Consider the following 19237-nt stretch of genomic DNA (forward strand, 5'->3'; position numbering starts at 1 on the left):
TGACCAAAGGAAAAGCTGAAGTTTTGGGGACGTTTTTATTGACCAAATGTCTTTTTGCCAATTAAAATCCAGGTTCTGTTGATTGGTTGCAGCAAGAACACTGGGAATGACCATCTGAGGGGGGGTTGTTACTGCATTATACCCGGATTTCGTTGAATAAACCCCCGAGTCATGTTTGAGCCAGACGTAGGTGTCTTCTGCTCCTTCCTTGCTGGGGTGAAGGCATTGGATTTGCGAACTGAACTCCGGTAGGAATTGTTATATTCTGCTCTTGTTCCATTGAAGGTCATCAGTAAGGAAGTCCGAGACTCTCAGGTCAAGGGCTGCTTCAGGTATTGGGCCCATAGGTTGTAGCTAAGTGTTAGATGAAATCCATGAATCTTTCCAAACCCTTGTGGACTGACCGTTGCCTATTGCTTTCCCTAGATTCTCCCGCAGTAGTTCTCTTCCATAGAGAATGCATCTCCAACCGTGTGAGCAAACCGCTGGGATAGGAGCATCAAGGAAGCTTCTCTTGTGGCAGTACTTCCCCGTTAGTACTCGTGCCAGCAGACAGTGAGGTGAGGTCATGATTCTCCAAGCCCCTTTTGCTAATAACGCTTGGTTGAACAGTTGAATATCTCTTAGACCAAGGCCTCCTGCTGCTTTAGGCTTAGTCAATTTTTCCCACGCCACCCAACACATCTTCTTCTTCACTGATGAGTTATCCCACCAAAATTGAGTAAGCGTAGATTGGATTCTTTTGCAGAGACTCACCGGTAGCTGGAAACAGGACATTGAATACGTGGGGATGGCTGTGAGGACCGCCTTCAACATGGTGAGCTTGCCAGCTCTTGAAAGAAAGCGTGTAGACCAGTTTGAAGCTCTCTGTCTGATTCTATCCACTATTGAGGTGAATAAATCTTTTTTCTTTCTCCCGAAATGCTCTGGCAAACCTAAATATTTACCCACACCTCCTTCTTTTTGTATTCCCAAAATCTTTTTGTACTGGTCACGTTCCTCAAGCTCTTCAAAGAAATGGACTAGTGTTACTGTAAGAAACTTTAACTCCCACATATTTTTTAATATTCATCTGGTATATATTACTGCCTTTTGTGATTTAATGTCTTGAACAACACTCGTCTACTTGCAGAGTTGAAGGAAACCCGAGGCTTTGTATCTCTGGTTCGTGCACAAAAGACTCCAAGAAGAAATTTCCACTGATAATTGTTGCATCAGTTGCTTCTGTAGCCATAATCGTTATTGTGTTGATTCTTGTGTTTGTTCTCAAAAAGAAGAAGCCATCATCCGTGGAAGGTAATTTCCAGGAGATATCTCATCAAATCAAGTAACTACATAAATTAATTGTATTTTTTTCTTACATCCCTACTTGTTTCTTCTATAGCTGCACAACGTCCACCAATTACGCCAAACATTAAACCATCAATTGAGACGAAAAAGAGAAGGTTTACTTATTCAGAGGTTATGAAAATGACAAATAATTTCCAAACAGTAGTAGGCGAAGGTGGATTCGGTGTTGTGTGCCACGGTACTCTAAATGATTCCGAACAAGTAGCTGTTAAATTGCTCTCTCAATCATCTAGTCAAGGCTATAAGCATTTTAAGGCAGAGGTATACGCCTAATCTTCTTAAAAGATATTATGATCATCTTAATTAGCATCATACCCTTATGTTATCTCTTGTTTTTCTTTTCCATGGATGATTAGGTTGATCTTCTTCTAAGAGTTCACTATACAAATTTGGTGAACCTTGTTGGATATTGCGATGAAGGAGATCATTTGGCTCTTATCTATGAGTTTATGCCAAATGGAGACTTAAAACAACATCTATCTGGTAAACGCCTGAACTTATGATTCCAGAATTTAGCTTGACTATGTGTATAACTTACAAGGTTCACAAGGATCTAAAGGATAAACCATTCAGGAAAACGTGGTGGATCCATTTTCAAATGGGGCAGTCGGCTGCAAATAGCTCTGGAGGCTGCACTAGGTTAGTACTAAGCTCAAACAATGGAAGTATAACTTTTCTTCTGACCGATTAACAATATAACCACTCCTTTGAATAGGTTTGGAATATCTACATGTTGGATGCACACCGCCAATTGTACATAGAGATATCAAAACGACAAACATATTGTTGGACCAACAGTTAAAGGCTAAGATCGCCGATTTTGGCCTTTCAAGATCTTTCCCTGTTGGAGGTGAAACCCATGTTTCAACTGTTGTTGCTGGTACACCTGGATATCTTGATCCAGAGTAAGTATCATTAGTCAACAATTACAATATGCTAATAATAAATTTTCATTTTCTTCTGCAATGATTAAAGAGTATATATAATAACCATTTAATTTGCCTTGAAGATATTACCATACAAGTCGGCTGGGTGAGAAGAGTGATGTGTACAGCTTTGGAATTGTGTTATTGGAAATGATCACAAACCAACCAGTGATTGACCAATCCCGTCAAAGGTCTCACATAGCTCAGTGGGTTGGGTTTGAGCTCAACCGAGGAGATATTACTAGTATTATAGATCCAAACCTCCACAGGGATTACGAGTCTCGTTCCGTATGGAGAGCTCTTGAACTGGCGATGTCGTGCGTGAATCCTTCTTCAGCAAACCGACCAAATATGTCACAGGTTGCTAATGAACTGAAAGAGTGTCTTGCATCTGAAAAGTCTAGGAGAAATATGAATATGGACTCTCAGAGTTCTCCTGAAGTGAGCATAAGCTTTGACACTGGGATGTTTCCGAGGGCAAGATAGTTTGTTTGTGCTGCAAAGTAAGAAGACCAATGACCGTGACGAGCATATGAGGCTTATAGTGAACTGTTTTGAATCACAATTAACTGTTTACGCCTTTTCTTTTTATGAATTTTGGGTGACAAGAAAAAAAAATTTGAGAATTTCTGAAGAACTTTTGAACATGAACTTGGAAAAGTTAGTTTGTGGAGTAATTAACATATGACGAGGGCGTGTCCTCTATGTATCAGACTATCAGTACACTGTTTTGTGGTTACGGTTACAAACAAGAATAAATGAATATATAAATGGCCAGTTTATATGCAAATAAAGTTCTCTATAACACGGTAGAAAAAAATGGATTGTGACTTATTCACTACCCTTAAACATAATACTTGCGCTGACTTACAAGAGTCAGATACTAGTGTGAACTGTCAAACAAAGGCATTCGCAAATCAGTGAGAAAGAATGGAAAGTGCTCTAGGAATTGTCTTAGATAATTAATCCTCCAAGCACCTTATGCAACTTGACCATGTAACCTGACTTGTTATCATAATGTTGCTGGAAATGAATGAGAAGAAGGGCTGTATATAGAGTTTCTCCCCTGGGGAAAATTCATTGGACCAACAATAAAAAGCTACTTCGGTCATTCTCGCACAGTTTCGTGTCGTGACCCTCAGCCTGAATGCTCTTGTCTGCTTCACCACCGCTGATTTATTGTCTGAACTGAAATCGTTAGTGGTAACCTCTGCTCCAGCTGGATCAAACTTACGCATAGTGACCAGCTACTCCAGTGATCGTGAAGAGTGAAACACTTGATAGAGAAAGAACTCTCAATCATGAATTTGCTATAGGCTTGTTCGATGCAGAAACCTCGTCCAGGTCAAATTCATTCTATCAGGTCGTCTTCATACCCTCCACTTTTTTTCCTGTCGAGAGGCGAAGAAAAATGAAACAATACATCTTCAGTCTTTTTTCTTGTCTGAAAATAAGGCCTCCTCTGATTCATTTTTCCTCAGTTCTTCAGTCTTGAAACTTCTTTCGAAATCTACTGTAATCACATAATCATTTGCAGAGACTTGAGACTCAACTGCCTCTTGGTTTGAGTTGACCACAACATGAGAATCCTCTTCCTCCTGTCACTTTTCTTGTTCTGCGACTCATTTGAACATGTCGCTTGTCTATTCAACGGCTTTGACCTTGCCAAGGATATAAGTAACTCCTTCAGAATCTGCAACAGAAGCCATAGAACTTTCTTTCCCCAGGGAGAGACCATCATCTTGATTATTACAAGGTAAACAGAAACACATGCGGGCTATGAGAAACCAGCACTCATTCTCTTTTCAATAGTGCATACACGTATAAAGCCCTGTAAGAAGAACGCCAATCCAATCTAAAAGAGCATGTTCAGAGCAAAAGCAGTTCCCAACAGCTGTAGAAATGAAATCAACAAATGGAGATGTTGTTCTATTAGAGAAAACGTTATTTGAAGCCACCAATATGATCCAGAGTAACTGTTTTCACAAAGAAATCCTACAAGGCGAGTAGGGGGAAGAGCTACGCACCTCATATTTGTATTGTGAATCTGCTCTATGATTATCTTACAATTTCCAGGATCAATTATATGCGATTGAAACAAGAAAACAAGGTCCTCTAAGTAGGCAAATAAATTCTTCGAACGAAGTTATTGGTGAAACAAACAGATTGGTGCCTACTTAGGATCAGAGAGATTGGCAAATTGTAGACAAGAACAAAATCAGAAACAATTTCAATACCTATCAATTTTACTTCTCTAGTTATATAAATTTCAGACTCTAAAAAATAATAAAAATAAATAAATAAATAAATTCAGACTCTAATAACCCATTCTTTATGGAGTGTAAGCACATATAAGATTCGTTGTTCTTGTTTGGGCGATGTATTTGTATGTGCTTTCTTCTAAAAATTGATTTAGGCAGATAAGAAGAAAGGTGTTACAAAGACTAATAAAATTAGACTAATTAACGATGTGGGTTACGTATTCAACGTGGACGTTTTAGGTGTCTAATTTTGTTAAGTCAACACACACATGAGGAATTATGTTTCCTAGTCAATAGTTGGAGAATAAATGTGTTAATTTCATATTGTTGAGAAACTAAATGATCATTTTTCCAGTTGTTATCACATATTTTCCAGTTGTTATCACTTATTTTGTTGTCATATTTTGCTTATGTTTTCTATGTAAAAAATTATAGTAGAAACTTTATAAACTAATATTCAATAAACTAATAGATTTCTTCGGTCCTCAGTTGTATCGGTTCAAAATAGGACATCAATCGATAAAATAATAAGATAATATTTTTATAAAAAAATTTATATAAATATATGATCCTATTAAAATCATAAAATAAATAATTATATACATATATAATTTTTGTATAAGTACAAATAACCATTTTATGTTTGTTTATATTAAATTATTTGGACATTTTCTTAATATTTCAATATTTTGATAATAATTATTAAAATTGTATCTAAAACACATTTAAATTATATGAAACATATTTTATATACACCAAATAATATGATAAAAGCAATATGAATGTAGAATTTCTAAACATAATAGTAAAATCAATTATTTTTTATTTTATAAAAAGATATTCTAAAATAGAAAAATTTTAAAAAGAAATTTTGTAAATTAGTTACTCTATAAATTAATAAATTATTATAGTCCCAATATTATTAATTTAGAAAGTTTTAGTGTAATATTCTCATATTTTGCTTAAAATTTCTTATATTTTGCTTATGTTTATTATGTAAAATTATTATGCAAAAGTATTGATATAATTTAGTGATTTAACTGATTTCTTCACAAAGTCGGATTTGTGGCCTTCCCGATCTCCTCGTCGCTGGAACTATTGTGCAAGAGTGTGGACTCGCCAGATTTACTAACTACATCACTGCTGCGCCTCCATCACATTACGCCGTCTCAAGCATCGACAGTTCTTCACAGAGTCAACTATGCGACTTTCAAACCGGAGTTGTTGCACGTAGACCCATCGCCATATCAAGTCAGATAGGACTTCAAATTTTCAATGGTTCCTACGGTTCTAGAGCTTCTCACCTAAAGTTCTTGCCAATCAAGATTCCAACTTCTTCCTATAGGTGTATTAATGTCGTTTTCGACTATCAATTGTTCTTTCGAACAATAGCCATGGGATCAAAAGTAAAGCTTCTTTTTGGGTTTCTTCATTTCGCTGAGCATGACTCGCCCCTCGATGGTTCTATTTTTAGTTGTTTTGTATTGTTTTCTAGCTTTTTTCTACGGTCGAGCATGTTTCCGGGATCTTTTGATTCAGTTATAAACTCTCATGCTCTTTGAGCTTTTAATATAAGTGGTGTTACAAAAAAAAAACTGATGTCAAACCCAAGTTATTGGGTGGATGGGAAGAAATGGCGTTGCTTGGCACAAAGATTACATTGTGAATCTCCCTAACGGTGAGGGTATTTGGGTTGCTCTTCATCCAAATGAGAAGGAACATCCGGAGTATTATGACTCCATACTTAATGGAGTTGAGATCTTCAAGATCAACGGTTCAGATGGTAATCTTGCCTCCTAATCCTATACCTGGTCCACAGGTGATTATATACACATCCAGAGTCCCACAAGTCCGACGTGATCCGTACAAGAACAAGCTGTATGTTGCGCTAGCTGTTTTAGATCTCGTTGGTTGTTTATGTGTGATGATAGTTGATTACAAGGAGGAGCCTGCAAGTGATGTAACAGGGTGTCATCACTTCTCTTTTGATGAGATCAAAGCAGCTACTAAGAACTTCGATGAGTCCCGGGTGCTTGGTGTTGGAGGTTTTGGAAAGGTGTACAGAGGGGAGATTGAGGGTGGTGCTACCAAAGTAGCCATCAAGAGGGGTAATCCTCAATCTGGTCAAGGTGTACGTGAGTTCCAAACTGAGATTCAGTTGCTATCAAAGCTTAGACACCGTCATCTTGTGTCTTTCATCGGGTTCTGCGACGAGAATGGCGAGGTGATCTTAGTTTATGATTACATGGCTCATGGGACAATGAGAGAGCATCTCTACAAGACTAATAATGCTCCTCTTCCTTGGAAGCAACGTCTAGAGATATGCATTGGAGCGGGAAGGGGGTTGCACTATCTGCACACGGGTGCAAAGCACACGATCATCCACAGAGATGTGAAGACCACAAACATCCTGCTGGATGAGAAGTGGGTAGCAAAGTTTTCCTACTTCGGGCTGGCAAAGACTGATCCTTCACTTGACCAGACACACGAAATCTACTCGGGCTTGAAAGGAACTATCGGGTATCTCGACCCAGAGTACTACAGACGTCGACAACTGACAGACAAGTCAGATGTCTACTCCTTCGGTGTAGTTCTCTTGGAAGCTATTTGCGCACGGCCCGCTTCGGACCTCACACTAGCGGAAGAGCAAATGAACTTATCTGAGTGGGCAGCAAACTGCTACAAGAAAGGCATGCTTGATCAGATCGTTGATCCCTTTCTCAAAGGCAAGATCACACCAGAGTGCTTCCAAAAGTTTGCTGAAACCGCGATGAAATGTGTACAAGACGAGAGCATAACGAGACCGTCTATTGGAGAAGTTGTATGGAACTTGGAGTCCGCGTTGCAGCTTCAGGGGATGGACATGGATGATGATAATTAACAACGACGAGGGTTCTGATATGCATGAAGGGAGTGACTCGAGGAACAGTGGAATAAAGGAGAGTATTGGTGGAAGGAGTTTGTCTATTGAAGATTTTGATGGACTCACATTACGTGAGATCTTCTCTCAGATCATAAAATCCTAAGTGACTGTTATGTGGGTATTGGATGAAGTAAGATAAGACAAGTAATCAAGATTCAAGAGTATAATAATAAAAGTAACCAGGGTTGGGTTTAGTTACTTACTTTATTTATGTTTAGGCTTTTGCTTATATATGAGAAAGGGGGGTTTGTGAGATGGGTTTGGAGTGAAAAGAGAGAGAGTGTAATCGGTATCTCTGTTACTGTTCTACAAATCAATATAAGCTTTTCTTATTGATCTCTGTATTTTTATTACATTTGAAGTACAGTTTCCTGTATTTGGCCAGCTTTTCAATTTGGATCCTCGTCAATTTGGATAATTGTGAATCTTTTCATTGACTATCGATTTCTTGTTAGAAGTTGATTTCATGGTTGTTGATTTCTTTATCTCCCGCTGATGCGTGTATACTATGTTGAATCTGCTGGTGGTTATTAAGTCTTATGTGAAGTATTGTTTCTTGAGACAATGTGTGGAATATCCTCAATTAAGGTCCAAATTTGCTGAATGCCCATAATTATGGATAACCCAAAAAGAAGTAACTTTTTGACACTGTGCGGACGAAAATGCCCTTATGCTTTGTCGAAAACAAGTAACTCTAGATCTATCAGCTAAATATTTACATAGCATGTAACAATCTACATACCAACTAACATATCCGCTAATAATTTCAGTATCATCTAACAATCTATGTATCAAACAAATGTATCGACTAACAAATCATATATCAGTTAATGAAACTATTAACAATTAATTAGTTATCTATTAAATAGCTATAAATCTATTTGTAACAGCTAACACTTCATGTATCGATTAATAATACATTAAAATCTAAATAATAGCAGGTAAGTAATAAAATACCTACTAACGTATATATTATCTAAAAGTTGATTGTGATTCGAAATTGTAAACATTGGAATTGGGGTGAGATAATAAGATTAGCATTATGGGTGTCAAAAGAATCAGAATAAAAAAATAAAGATTTGTGTTGAATTAGAAGATGATTTGAAGAATTTGTACGAGAGATAAAGAGATTAGAATACATAAAAGGGAGGAGAGAGAGATAAACATAGGGGTATTATAGTCATTAAAAATATTAAAAAGAAGCAAGGTTATATGGCAAATTACATGGGTTTCTGGGTGTATCTACGCCAATTACTCTTGTTTCTTGTGTTTGATTGTGAACTTTGTCAGCTTTCTTGTCCTTCTCAGGCTATTAATTCGTGTGCTTTTGTGTATTCCCTCTCATAGGTTGTTTTGCGTGTCTTGTAGCCGAATGATAAATTGTTTCGCGTGATTGTCAGCTCCTGCAATGTCAAACCTTCATGTATACCTTCCTTTCCCCTTTTATATATATTATCATAACCTCAAAATATGCTATTGTCTTACTTAATCGTTTTCTTGTATTCTTTCCTTTGCATTCCTCTCTCAATGGTTTCAGCTTCGAATCTACCAGATGGGTCGGGGAGATCTTTTTCTGCTTCCTTCCTATTCTGGTGCACTATCTTCCAATTTTCATCATTCTGGTGGTTGTGATACTTATCTTGACCTTTTTCTATATTCTCGTCTGTTCTGAAACTTACATAGGACCACGGTTTTTCTTCATGCAGGAATTCTTCAGGGACTTCATATTCTTCATGGTGGCTATAATGTCGGGAACATATGCACAAGTACACTTTCATCAAGAAACTCAAGTATGAATAGCATACCTACCATCTCCTGGTGCACAACAACTTAATGGGAGTTTTTCCAGTGGAAGATTTGGTTCAAGTAACATACTTGTTGCTCTCTCTCTCTCAGCTGCAAATGGTTTCAAAAATTCTATGAAAACATCTTTTTTCTTAATATATATCTCATATTTTTCAATTATTGTTTCTGTAGTTATCTCATAATAGCTCGCATGGGCATTCCGGTATCCCAAACAGAGGAGGAATCTATGGTGTTGGCAACCTTGGACTAAATTTGGGAGCTAATAGTGGGTCAGGGTTAAGTGTTCAGGGACAGAACCGGATGCTGGGTGGTCATCCTCAAGGTGTGTATGATTTATCCTGTTCTTTCCATTTTCTATTATGGAACTATGAAAAAACTTTTATGATTATGGGTCTCTCGTAGAGTAAGTAGGAACTGCTCTTCAAATTAAGTAGAAAGGTGATTTGCGTAATAGTGGTTGTTTGAGGAAGGAATTATATTTCCAGTTGGACTTCTTTTTGCGGTTGTGATCTATTCTTCTCCAGACTCATATGAGTAAAAGTAGAGAAAGCAAACTTAGCTTTCAATCTTTCAAAAAAAAAAAAAAAAACTTTCCTCTCATAATCTTTTGGTGGGTTTTCTAGGTTCTTTACCAGGAGTTCCGCATCCAAAATGAAGACTTTCCTGCCTTACCTGGATATAAAGGTGCTACTCTTTTATTGTCAACGCATGTGTTTCTAAATGCTAGAAGCTAAACCTGCTAGATCATTCACAAGCGTAGTAGATTTTTTTGCAGGTGGTAGTTCTGATTATCCGTTGGAAATTCATCAGAAAGAACAACTCCATGACAATGCCTATGTCAATGATGCACTCTCAAAACTTTCCTGTAAGCTTTAGACTGTTTCTAAATTAGCAAAAAAAAATCTATTGGTAATTTATGTTTTGGAATATTGCAACTAATGCAGATGGCTAGATCTGGTGGTTTCAACTTGGGACGATAGGAACATATTCATCAGATCATCCACAACAACAACAGCCACAATATACTTCATCTGCATGTGACAAGCCAAGACTTTCTTTCCATTTGCATATGTCATATAATTGTTATAGTAGCTTTTGCTACTGAGAACCTAATCAATCACAAATACAATTATCTTCTATACTGATCTCCACCTCATCTCCATTCTCTTCTCATCTCTTGGACTCTCCAGTCTCTACGGGTTCGGCGGTTAATGTGTTTTGAGATTCGCGTTTTCGTTTCAGGGTTTCTTGTAGCGCGTTTGCGTTTCAATTCTGTTTGGGTACGGGTTTTTTGTGTTGCGTTGGCGTTTTGTTACATGTAGTTACGCCTTCATTTTAATGTCAGCGTAATCCACGGTTAGGTGATTAAACCGAAACGAACCGGTTACTTAATTAAATTACAGTCTACTCGTTAATCATGTACAGAAGAAATAAAAGTTTGAGCAGAACAAAGATTCTTATCGTCCTTCAGATTTAACGAGCTGTGAGAAGACTTTACTCATGGAAACACCTGAAAGATCATCAACACACGACTCTTCTTCTTCTCCTTCTCCAAACCGTCCCTCTCTAGTTACTACACCAACACTAACACTCGTGTCTCCACGGTTGTTATAATCATTAAACCGTAAAGGCAACTCACCGATCATGTTGGTACTATTATCATCTTCTTGATCACAATCAACCCCAGCTTCTTGAAGCTGCAAAGCATACTCAAGATTCCACAACACATCTCCCATCGACGGCCTATCGACTCCATAATCAGCTAAACACTTCTCTCCCGTCTCACCAAACTTCCTAAGCGAATCAGGTACGATCTCACCGCGCAGCGACTGATCAATAACATGCTCAAGCTGTCCTTTCTTCTGCCACTTCATCGCCCACTCCGCTAAGTTCACCGTCTCTCTAGGAAGCGTCGGGTCTATAACGGGCCTCGCGCAGAGAACCTCGAACATAACGACTCCGAACGAGTAAACATCTGACTTCTCAGTGAGCTGCTGTCTTCTAAAGTACTCAGGGTCGAGATAACCGAAGCTTCCTTTGACAGCTGTACTCACATGTGTCTGGTCTATCTCTGGTCCGGTCTTAGACAGTCCAAAGTCCGCAACTTTCGCCATGAGATTCTCGTCTAGCAATATGTTCGCAGACTTCACATCTCTATGGATCACTGATTTGGAGTCACCGGTGTGGAGATAATGCAACCCTCTAGCTGATCCAATACATATCTCGAGACGTTGCTTCCAACTCAAGGTAGGTAAACCAGAGCCGTAGAGATGACTCTTCAACGTTCCGTTCTCCATGTACTCGTAAACAAGAATCATCTCCCTGTTCTCGTCGCAGTAACCGATCAAAGACACCAAATGTCGGTGTCGGAACTGAGACAACATCTCGATCTCCGTCTTGAACTCCGCAAAGCCTTGTTGTGACTTGGGGTTGCCTCTTTTAACAGCTACTTGCGTGCCGTCTTGAAGCACTCCTTTGTACACTCTACCAAAACCTCCCACTCCAATAGCACGGTTCTCGTCGAAGCTGTTTGTCGCCTCTTTAACAGCTGCTAGAGGGATTCTGTAGCTTGAGTTAGAAGCTAAACTCGCAACAGTAGCTCCACTTCCACTGGTAGACAAAGGAGTCCAAGTCTTTGAGTGATTAACTCCTCTTCGTTTCTTGAACAGTATAAAGAAACCTCCAAGAACCACTAAAGCAATCAAAGAACCAACCGTTGCACCAACGATCAAACCAACATTCTTCTTCTTGGTTAAACCACCAGCAGGGAGAAACGTCCCTGTACTAAACTGACCTTTGGAGTTATTCATCTTCATGATCTCTAACCCGTTTAGAATCCCATCAGGGTAAACACCGTGTATACTCGACCGACCAATGCTCACACGGATTCTATCACTCTTCTTTTCTGATTCCGTCACAAAATCCATCACGTATGCAACGGCTAGAGCGTTTATTTCATAAGAGCTTAGATCAAGATCCCTCACAACCATCATCGAGTCAACGTAAAGATTGAAGTAGAGCTGGTTTAGCGACTTGCTCACGATATCGCAGAAATGGAACCGGAGAAAGTACTTGAAACCGGTTTCGACTTCGAACTCCCACGTCACGTTGAAATTGCTAGCCGGGTTAGCCCCGGAGTTCATCTCGCTGCAAGTACCGTATACACTTTTAGGAGCAGTCTCCTCCGTTGCGAACTCGGGTTTATAACGAACGCTTGGAATCTTAGACACGTTCTTGACTAGATTCTTCTCTACTAGAAACTCAGAATCTGTCTCCCAAGTCCTCGAAAGAGTGTCGTTATCAGGTGTAACGCGCGGACCGCCCATGTTTAATCTATGAACCGTCTCGAGAGCTTGCAATGACAACTCGTTAAAGCTCCCGTGACTCCCCGCGAACGAAGGATCACCGTTGAACAGTGTATCAGGAACCGAGACAACCTCGAGTGCGTTGACAAATGCGAACGAGTTACGGGAGGGAGTAAACGTGAGCTCGAGATGATCCGTGACTACGTTCAGATAATACTCCTTCATAATAACTCTTGACTTCACGGTGAAATCACTCAAGAAGACATGTGTCTGCGACGAGACAGAGAATTTGGCTGACTCCATTTGGAAGGTTTGGTAATGAAAAGGACTGAAATGGAGACGAAGCCAGTGACGGCCTGGAGCGACGGAGAATCTGTACTTGGAGATTCCGGTGAAGATTCTCGCCGTCTGGTAGATATCTGAAACAGAGTTGCGGTTACTTGCGGCGAGGGTTTCGCTGGTAGAGGTTAAGAGGTTTGAGGCAAGGGTATCAGAGATGAACACACGACCGGTCACAGTGACATTGTTGGGTGATCCATAGTTGATGAGGTAGTTATCCGCAGGTACGTATCCATGGCAGAGGCAGAGTAGGCAAGAAATGGATGAAACCCAGATCAAAAATCCAAACTTTTCACCACCCATCTTCACAAAACCTAGATTCAACGGATTTAGTATGAGCAAAGATGATAACTTTTAATGAAATCAACAACGACAGGGACGAACTTTTTTAGTAACGGTCTGACAAAATGAAGCAGCAATATAACAAATACGTACCTTTAAGGCAAGAAGTCCATGAGAGGTAAGAGTTGAGGATCAGCTGGTGTATTGATCTCAAGATTTGCTTGAAAACTGTATATGGAGCTCAACACAGAGGTTCCATTAGAGAATAGAGATGTATTTGTTTTTTGTTTTTTGTGAAAACATGAAAACATGAACTGTGTGTATATATTTAAGATATATTAATTTAATATTTGCATGTGTGTTTGTTGAAGCTAGCTAACAAACAAAAAATGAAAGAACTGAATTGAATTTGTCAGTAAGATTTTTCTGATGGCCGAAGACGACGAAATTTTCCACTCAAGTTTTTACCAGAAAAAAAAAACTTGCAGAAAACGTAAGTTGGTACGTTACACTAGGCCGCTTTTAATGTGTCAAGAAATAACAATATTTAACACTTTTTCCTCCTCCCGGTTTATTTTGGTTATTAATAATGATTATCATATCGTTTTCGTCTGCATCGTCACTCCTAAGACACTCTATCATAAAGTTGATCTATATATTGCTATTTACTTTTTTTCTGAAATAAAAATTAAGGTAGTGGATACATGAACGAAAGTCAGCATATTTCGTGTATTGTGAATTTTCTCAACGCATATACCAAACTTTCGATCGTATTATTGAAGAAAGCACATGAAATGTTTCGGTTTCTGTTCATGGGATTCAGTAATAGATTCTCATTGAATATGCTATTCCATTTTTGTTCTGCTGGGAGGTTCAACACAAGGTTTTTTTACATAAAACTTACAAAAGTAACTGTGTCAAAGCTTATCGATTGAAAATAAATGAAGAATGACGACATTAACCACCCCCACTATTCGCCTACATGTAACATAACATATATTATAGTTTACGTGAAAGGAGTGATAAGATCCCACCCACTATATTTTGATCAAAATAGCGGTAATATGATCCCACTATATATAATATTCCTTGCCAGTTGGGAATTTTGTAATATAATGCTTAGATATCAACCTAAAAAGACACTTATGGTGGACCTGGTGTGCCGATGAAAAAATGACACATTTAGTTCCGACACTGGAAAGTGGAACACAACACTTTTGTACATTTGTTTAATTCTACTTGAAGTGGCTGCTACTTTGATGGATTTCTTTCGTTTGTTAATGTAGTATTATTGTAAAAGATGGGTTTATTTTTTTCTATTTTCAATAAAAGATGGTTACATGACCAAGTCCTGATCAGGGATTGAAACAGTTGTCAAGTTTAGAGGACTGTATCTGTTTATAGCGATGGGGTTATGTTGCCATAGAAGAATGCATGCGATCTAGAACATCCAAGTTGAAGACATTTCATCTGATGAATTATTTAATTTTTCTATAAGTAGATAGAGATACTTTGGCTAACTAAGTGATGAATATTGTCAAAACTAAAATTTACCTTTCTTTTACATGTCATCTTAACTCCTATGATTGAAATGCATTGAATGGATGGACGTAGTTTTCATGGTGTTGAAAATATCTAACATCGTTTTCATAGCGTTGGGTGATTGATTTGGATTGTTTTACTAAATCTAAATACTACTAGCTAGTATTCATAAACAACGGTGGTAAGGAACGCAAATATCGAGTAACACGCATCTTGTCGTTTTGTTTTTTTATCATAGTAGTAAGACTGGCATCGTGGTTTATAACAAAAGTTACCAGAACCAACTCGAACAAAATTTAACCCCAAAGAAAAAAGCATGGCCTGTTAGAATGGGCCCAAACGATGGTTCCGAAATTAAGGCTTTTTTTCCTACAGAAACACACTTCCTTGTTGTGGAGCCCGTTATGACCACCTGCAAGTTCCCACGCAGGTCCTCGAATAACATCTAATTCAATGGGGAACATGGTTGGTGGAGGTAACTTGAGGAATATTAGCAGCTCTGGTGGATTGTCTATTCCTGGCCTTTCGTCGTCACGACTAAATTTGGCAGCTAATAGCGGGTCAGGGTTAAGTGTTCAGGGACAGAACCGAATACTGGGCGGACTTACTTAAGGTGTATGATTTATCCTGTGTGTTTTCATTTTCTATTATGGAACTATGGAAAGCACCTTTTACTTTTATGATTATGGGTCTTTGGTATAGTAACTAGGAAGTGCTGTTGAAGTTAAGCTAAAAAAAAAGTGATTTGCTTAGCCGTTGCTGTATGTAGATATATTAGAGCAAAGTTTTATGGAACAGGATCTCAGGTCATGTCTATGCTGGGGAACTCGTATCACACTGGTGGCGGCCCACTTTCGCAGAACCATGCTCAGTCAGTTAACAATATGATGCTCAGTGATCACTCTAACGACAGTTCACTTTTTGACATCAATAACGATTTCTCCCAGCGGTCAAGTCGTCCTGGTTCCGCTAGTGGCAATCAAGGACAACTCGGTTAGTCAATTTAACTGAAGATCTCTTGAAATTCGTATACTTAAATAAATAAAAAGTCTTGTTCCCTCATAAATCTTTTGGTGGGGTTTTATAGGTTCCGCATCCAAAATGAAGACTTTCCTGCCCTACCTGGATTTTAAGGTGCTGCTCTTTTATTGTCCAATAATTTTGTATAGTTGTAGCATAAGGTTGGGTGTTGCATATGTTATGTACTATATAGCTTACTGCATCAGAAGGATTATAAGTTTCTCCGGACGCATGTGTTTATAAATGCTAGAAGCGCTGGATCAGTAACAAATGTGTTATCATTTCCCTTGGTTGCAGCGAGCAAGCTTCAACAGGTTATCCTATGAGTTATTGTTCTACACATTTTACAGGTTTGTTTAGAGGTCAGTACTCAACATCTCATGAATCATCTTCTTCCAATCTAACACATTGACTTTGCTTCTAAGTTCTAACTATTGTTCCAGTATGCCAAAAGACCAAGCACATCTATACGCAGCAGATGAACTGTATGTTTTTTTTTCTACTAACAATGTTGAATATTCGATTCTTCTGTTGTCTTGGGCTGAATCTTTGGTTTGATTGATACGTTGCAGTTATGATAGAGGTTGGTTTTACCACAAGGAACTCAGATTATGGTTATTTAGAGATGGGGAACCTTTGGTCAGAACAGCTGTATATGAAAGAGGAACATACGAGTGCCTTGATCCAAACTCGTTCAAAACAGTCGGAAAGGTTTTTTTTTTTTTTTTTTTTGTCACAGAACAGTCGGAAAGGTAAATTACCGATTATTGAAGAAATGTATATATTTCTTGGTACTTGAATTTGCATTGTACTTAGTGTTTTTTTATTGGGTTGGGATGGTTTTATGGCAGGAAACATTCTGTTGTCCAGTACGAGCATATGGAAAAGAGACCAAGCTTTCTGCAGAAATTGACTTTAAGTAGGTTTGTTAAATTACTAGCATCTTTTACAATGTAAAGCTTCTTTCTTTTTTTTCTTTACGCAAGCTCCATTGTTTAGGAACAAACATCTTCACAATTTTCGATTTTTAACCTCAAAAGTTCTGCCTATAAGGTATATACTATAGTCAATTCTCTTCTTCTTTGTCTTTGTTTTTTAATGAATGATATCTAGTCTCTTGAGTCTTCACCAAGCATGACAAGAACGGGTAAATAGCTTGATAGAAATCAATCGAACATACTAGATTTTCCATTTTCAGTGTACTTGTTTAGTAATTGGTGTTTGTTTGTGTAAACTATAACTTGGCTCAGTTCTGGTACGTGTAGACAAAATGTCAAAATCCAGTAACAGAGATTGTTTCGAAGTATAATAGTGGTGAAATTGGTAGTATAACTAGTAAGTACATTAGTCATGTTCCAAAAAAAAAAATCTAGTAAGTATATTAGGAATGCTTTGCTTTGTAGAGGAATGGAATAAGGATTTTTGGGGGAATAAATATTGTTCTACAGACTACACATTCCTCTGTATATAGTATAGGGCCGGTCTTGAATATAGTTAAGGGTCATAGGCATAATAATATCATACAAGAGCAAGCTTATATCATATAGATGCTTTTCTTAATAGGGGACCTAAGCAATATGGGCCTTAATAATCAAAGAAGATCATCTTCACTGACCCGTATAACAGAAAACGACACGTCGTTTATGTGAGAACCAAGGAATGCACGTCGTCGCGTTTCAACATCCGAAACTTCCTGAAATGCCTCGAAAAATCTGGTCACTTATCGACTAGACAAATAAACGAAGGTTTTAGAAAAAGTGCACTTTCTAATTCAAGAAACTCGAAGAACGTTCTCTTTTCATCCTCCACTACCTTATATATATGGACCCCGTATTTGATCCGAAACATCAGATCAAAGAAACAGAACACAAATCAAGAATTAAATATTAAACCAAAGTCAAGTCATTCGATAACACAACAATGTCTCTAATCCCAAGCTTTTTTGGAGGACGGAGATCAAACGCTTTTAACCCCTTCTCGCTAGATGCATGGGATCCATTCGAAGGATTCTTCACTCCTTCCTCGTTAGCAAACGCATCCGGTTCAACCGCTCGTGAAATGGCAGCGTTTACAAACGCAAGAGTGGACTGGAAGGAGACTCCTGAGGCACACATGTTCAAAGCCGACTTGCCTGGATTGAAGAAAGAGGAAGTGAAGGTTGAGGTTGAAGACAAGAACATACTTCAGATAAGCGGAGAGAGGAGCAAGGAGAACGAAGAGAAGAGCGACAAATGGCACCGTGTGGAGAGGGCAAGCGGGAAGTTTATGAGGAGGTTTAAGTTACCTGAGAATGCTAAGATGGAAGAAGTGAAGGCGGCGATGGAGAACGGTGTGCTTACGGTTACGGTGCCGAAAGCTCCTGAGAAGAAGCCTGAGGTCAAGTCTATCGACATCTCTGGCTAAGTCACTGTCGATGAATATGAAAAACTGGATATTTGGTTTGTGGTATAAACAGTGTGTTTGGTTTGCTTAAGTGTTTGTGTGGTTTTTTGGTTTGTTGTGTGTGCAATTGTTACTTGTTCTTGAAATCATGAATGTAACATGTTAAATCAATAAACAAATGTTTCTTTAGTCGTTCATGAATCTTGGATGTTTCCTGCAATATTACAGATTCATAAGAAGATGAAAAAGCTTGACAAGCCGATTTAACTTCTATTCCTCCACAATTTTCATAAATCACTGCGCGTTACCGAACAGGCTTGAGTTAAGATGGGCTAGTGATGCTGGGTTACGAATCGGAAAAGAAAAGGAATAAAGGACCAATCAAAAACTATGAGTCCAAAGAATACAATCTCTTGCCATCAATTTAAATTTATACTAGATGACCGGTCCGCACCCTGTACGGGCATAAAAACATGACCGGTATATACCCTGTGTTCCCTCTCGGTCCGCACTTCACGAAAGGGAACACAGTAACGTCAGTATGAAGAGGCAGATATTGTGTGTATGTATAATTCCAACGTCACAAAATATTTTGTGTGTTTACGAAGATACTTTCATTCAAAAAATGAAATAAATAGTGTATAGTTTTAGAAGTAACATATTTTATATTATCATTAATTAGAATTATATTGTATATGTGTCGAAATTCTTTATTTTAGGTGAAGAATATTATTTTCCATAAATAATAAACAAACATTTATGTAGACATATTAAAAGAAAATATAATAAAAATCAAAATATTATGCATAAATAATATAAAATATGAAGTACATTTCTCGATAAAGAAAACAAATTCAATTAGAAACCTACTGATTAAAATTACGTACCGTGACTACAGAATATTCTGAAAAACTTGTTTGTAGACAACATTCAATGTTTTTGTCTGCGGCTTCCTTTCTTTACCAGTTATTAGAATTTTTAATCCAGATCTCGAATTAACTCTTGAAAGTGCAATTTTGCCTTGTATTTTGTAAGCATTTTAAAATTATGATAAATTTATTCTTTAAACAACGATAAATAATTTAAAAATAATATTAATAA

At 38.0% G+C, this 19237-nt stretch overlaps 4 protein-coding genes, 1 non-coding gene and 1 pseudogene across 5 annotated transcripts; 4 read left to right on the plus strand and 2 right to left on the minus strand.

Moving 5' to 3' along the window:
* The first annotated feature begins 1403 nt into the window (after window positions 1-1403).
* Window positions 1404-2927, plus strand: LOC103845386 (probable LRR receptor-like serine/threonine-protein kinase PAM74). Its single transcript, XM_033282100.1, has 5 exons — window positions 1404-1611; window positions 1707-1833; window positions 1924-1989; window positions 2066-2255; window positions 2360-2927. The coding sequence occupies exons 1-5, from the start codon at window positions 1465-1467 to the stop codon at window positions 2760-2762; spliced, it is 933 nt and encodes a 310-aa protein (XP_033137991.1). The 5' UTR covers window positions 1404-1464; the 3' UTR covers window positions 2763-2927.
* A 3279-nt stretch (window positions 2928-6206) lies between these two features.
* Window positions 6207-8643, plus strand: LOC103846166 (annotated as a pseudogene).
* Window positions 8644-9006: 363 nt separating this feature from the next.
* On the minus strand, window positions 9007-9082 carry LOC117129465. The gene has a single exon (XR_004453112.1). It is a non-coding gene; the product is annotated as a small nucleolar RNA snoR35 (small nucleolar RNA).
* A 30-nt stretch (window positions 9083-9112) lies between these two features.
* Window positions 9113-13486, minus strand: LOC103845390 (probable receptor-like protein kinase At5g59700). The gene is made up of 2 exons (XM_009122236.3): window positions 13346-13486; window positions 9113-13224 (listed from the first exon to the last, which is right to left on the minus strand). The coding sequence occupies exon 2, from the start codon at window positions 13211-13213 to the stop codon at window positions 10724-10726; it is 2490 nt and encodes an 829-aa protein (XP_009120484.1). The 5' UTR covers window positions 13214-13224; window positions 13346-13486; the 3' UTR covers window positions 9113-10723.
* A 1649-nt stretch (window positions 13487-15135) lies between these two features.
* On the plus strand, window positions 15136-16819 carry LOC103845391 (probable NOT transcription complex subunit VIP2). Its single transcript, XM_018655281.2, has 7 exons — window positions 15136-15347; window positions 15533-15727; window positions 15822-15868; window positions 16052-16104; window positions 16180-16239; window positions 16327-16465; window positions 16606-16819. Exons 2-7 carry the CDS (start codon window positions 15544-15546, stop codon window positions 16675-16677), a joined length of 555 nt encoding a protein of 184 aa, XP_018510797.1. The 5' UTR covers window positions 15136-15347; window positions 15533-15543; the 3' UTR covers window positions 16678-16819.
* A 770-nt stretch (window positions 16820-17589) lies between these two features.
* LOC103845392 (18.1 kDa class I heat shock protein) lies at window positions 17590-18333 on the plus strand. Its single transcript, XM_009122240.3, has one exon. It carries the CDS (start codon window positions 17675-17677, stop codon window positions 18155-18157), a length of 483 nt encoding a protein of 160 aa, XP_009120488.1. The 5' UTR covers window positions 17590-17674; the 3' UTR covers window positions 18158-18333.
* The last annotated feature ends 904 nt before the right edge of the window (window positions 18334-19237 follow it).

This window comes from Brassica rapa, chromosome A10 (genome assembly GCF_000309985.2).
Source record: "Brassica rapa cultivar Chiifu-401-42 chromosome A10, CAAS_Brap_v3.01, whole genome shotgun sequence".
NCBI classification, from domain to species: Eukaryota; Viridiplantae; Streptophyta; class Magnoliopsida; order Brassicales; family Brassicaceae; genus Brassica; species Brassica rapa.